This window comes from Elephantulus edwardii, unplaced genomic scaffold (assembly GCF_000299155.1).
Source record: "Elephantulus edwardii isolate Elephantulus edwardi_28Jun2011 unplaced genomic scaffold, EleEdw1.0 scaffold00011, whole genome shotgun sequence".
NCBI classification, from domain to species: Eukaryota; Metazoa; Chordata; class Mammalia; order Macroscelidea; family Macroscelididae; genus Elephantulus; species Elephantulus edwardii.
The window spans coordinates 13,657,057-13,657,931 of NW_006399761.1; the positions used below are offsets into that span (position 1 = coordinate 13,657,057).

The following is an 875-nucleotide window of genomic DNA, read 5'->3' on the forward strand; positions in this document are numbered from 1 at the left end:
TTTGAATTCTATATTTTCTTCATCCACACTAAGACCACAGTCCATTCCAGTTTTGATGACTGGAACATCATCTTTGTGGTGCTTCAATGAGATTAATGAACCTAAAAAAAAACACCCAAGATTCATGTATTAATTCAGTACCTACTAACTTACGTATTCTGCCTTGAAAATTAACCCAAATCTTTTTACAAATAGTATAAAATAACTGAGTCTTTGTTTTTATAATAGAGAATTACAGATAATAAAAAGTTCCAACAATATTAAGTCTTGCCAGGTAAGGAGTCCTCAAAGTGGGGGCTAAGAAAGTGAAGTTGACACCACACATGATTTCCACTAAAAGGTATAATTAAATCTCCCATAGATAGGTTAAGACTTAGACCAAAGATGAAGGCTAAATTAAGCAGGTATAAATAGGGAAGGCAAAGTTGAAAACTAATTCAGAGGCAATTTGAAATCTGGGGAACTGATAATCCTGCAGGAGTCATCAGTGTGACTAGTTAACAGTTACAGAAGTGAAAGATTGCAGATGGTGTCTGGATCATCACATGTACAGAGTGGCCCAGGTTTCCACCCTGGTGTGTGCTTGATGTCTCCAGCCGTAGTCCAGACAGATCGTGCTAGACAGGAGCAGTGTGGGAAAGGAAAGACAAGACAGGCAGAGGCCTGGACAGACTCGGGTGAAAATCCTTTGTAACCTTTTAGTGAGGTGAGAAGAACGAAGGGGCTGGTCAGTAAAGATACAGACTCAGGTTCTGGCTTAGCTTACCCTTCCAAACTTCGTGTCCACTGCGGATTAGTTTAAATTTCTTTCTTTTCTCTAACTGTCCCTTTTGGACTCTGCAGCCAGCCACAGGAACTTTCTTCTTGCCTTCTGT

At 39.9% G+C, this 875-nt stretch overlaps 1 protein-coding gene across 1 annotated transcript in view; it reads right to left on the reverse strand.

Annotated features, from left to right (window-relative positions):
* MTIF2 (mitochondrial translational initiation factor 2) overlaps nucleotides 1-875 on the reverse strand; it is a 22,175-nt gene that overhangs the window by 2,762 nt on the left and 18,538 nt on the right. Inside the window, exons 12-13 of the mRNA XM_006881020.1 lie at nucleotides 767-871; nucleotides 6-101 (exon numbers count right to left, since the gene is read on the reverse strand). Coding sequence (XP_006881082.1) covers nucleotides 6-101; nucleotides 767-871 — 201 coding nt within the window. The remainder of the gene's footprint in view (nucleotides 1-5; nucleotides 102-766; nucleotides 872-875) is intronic.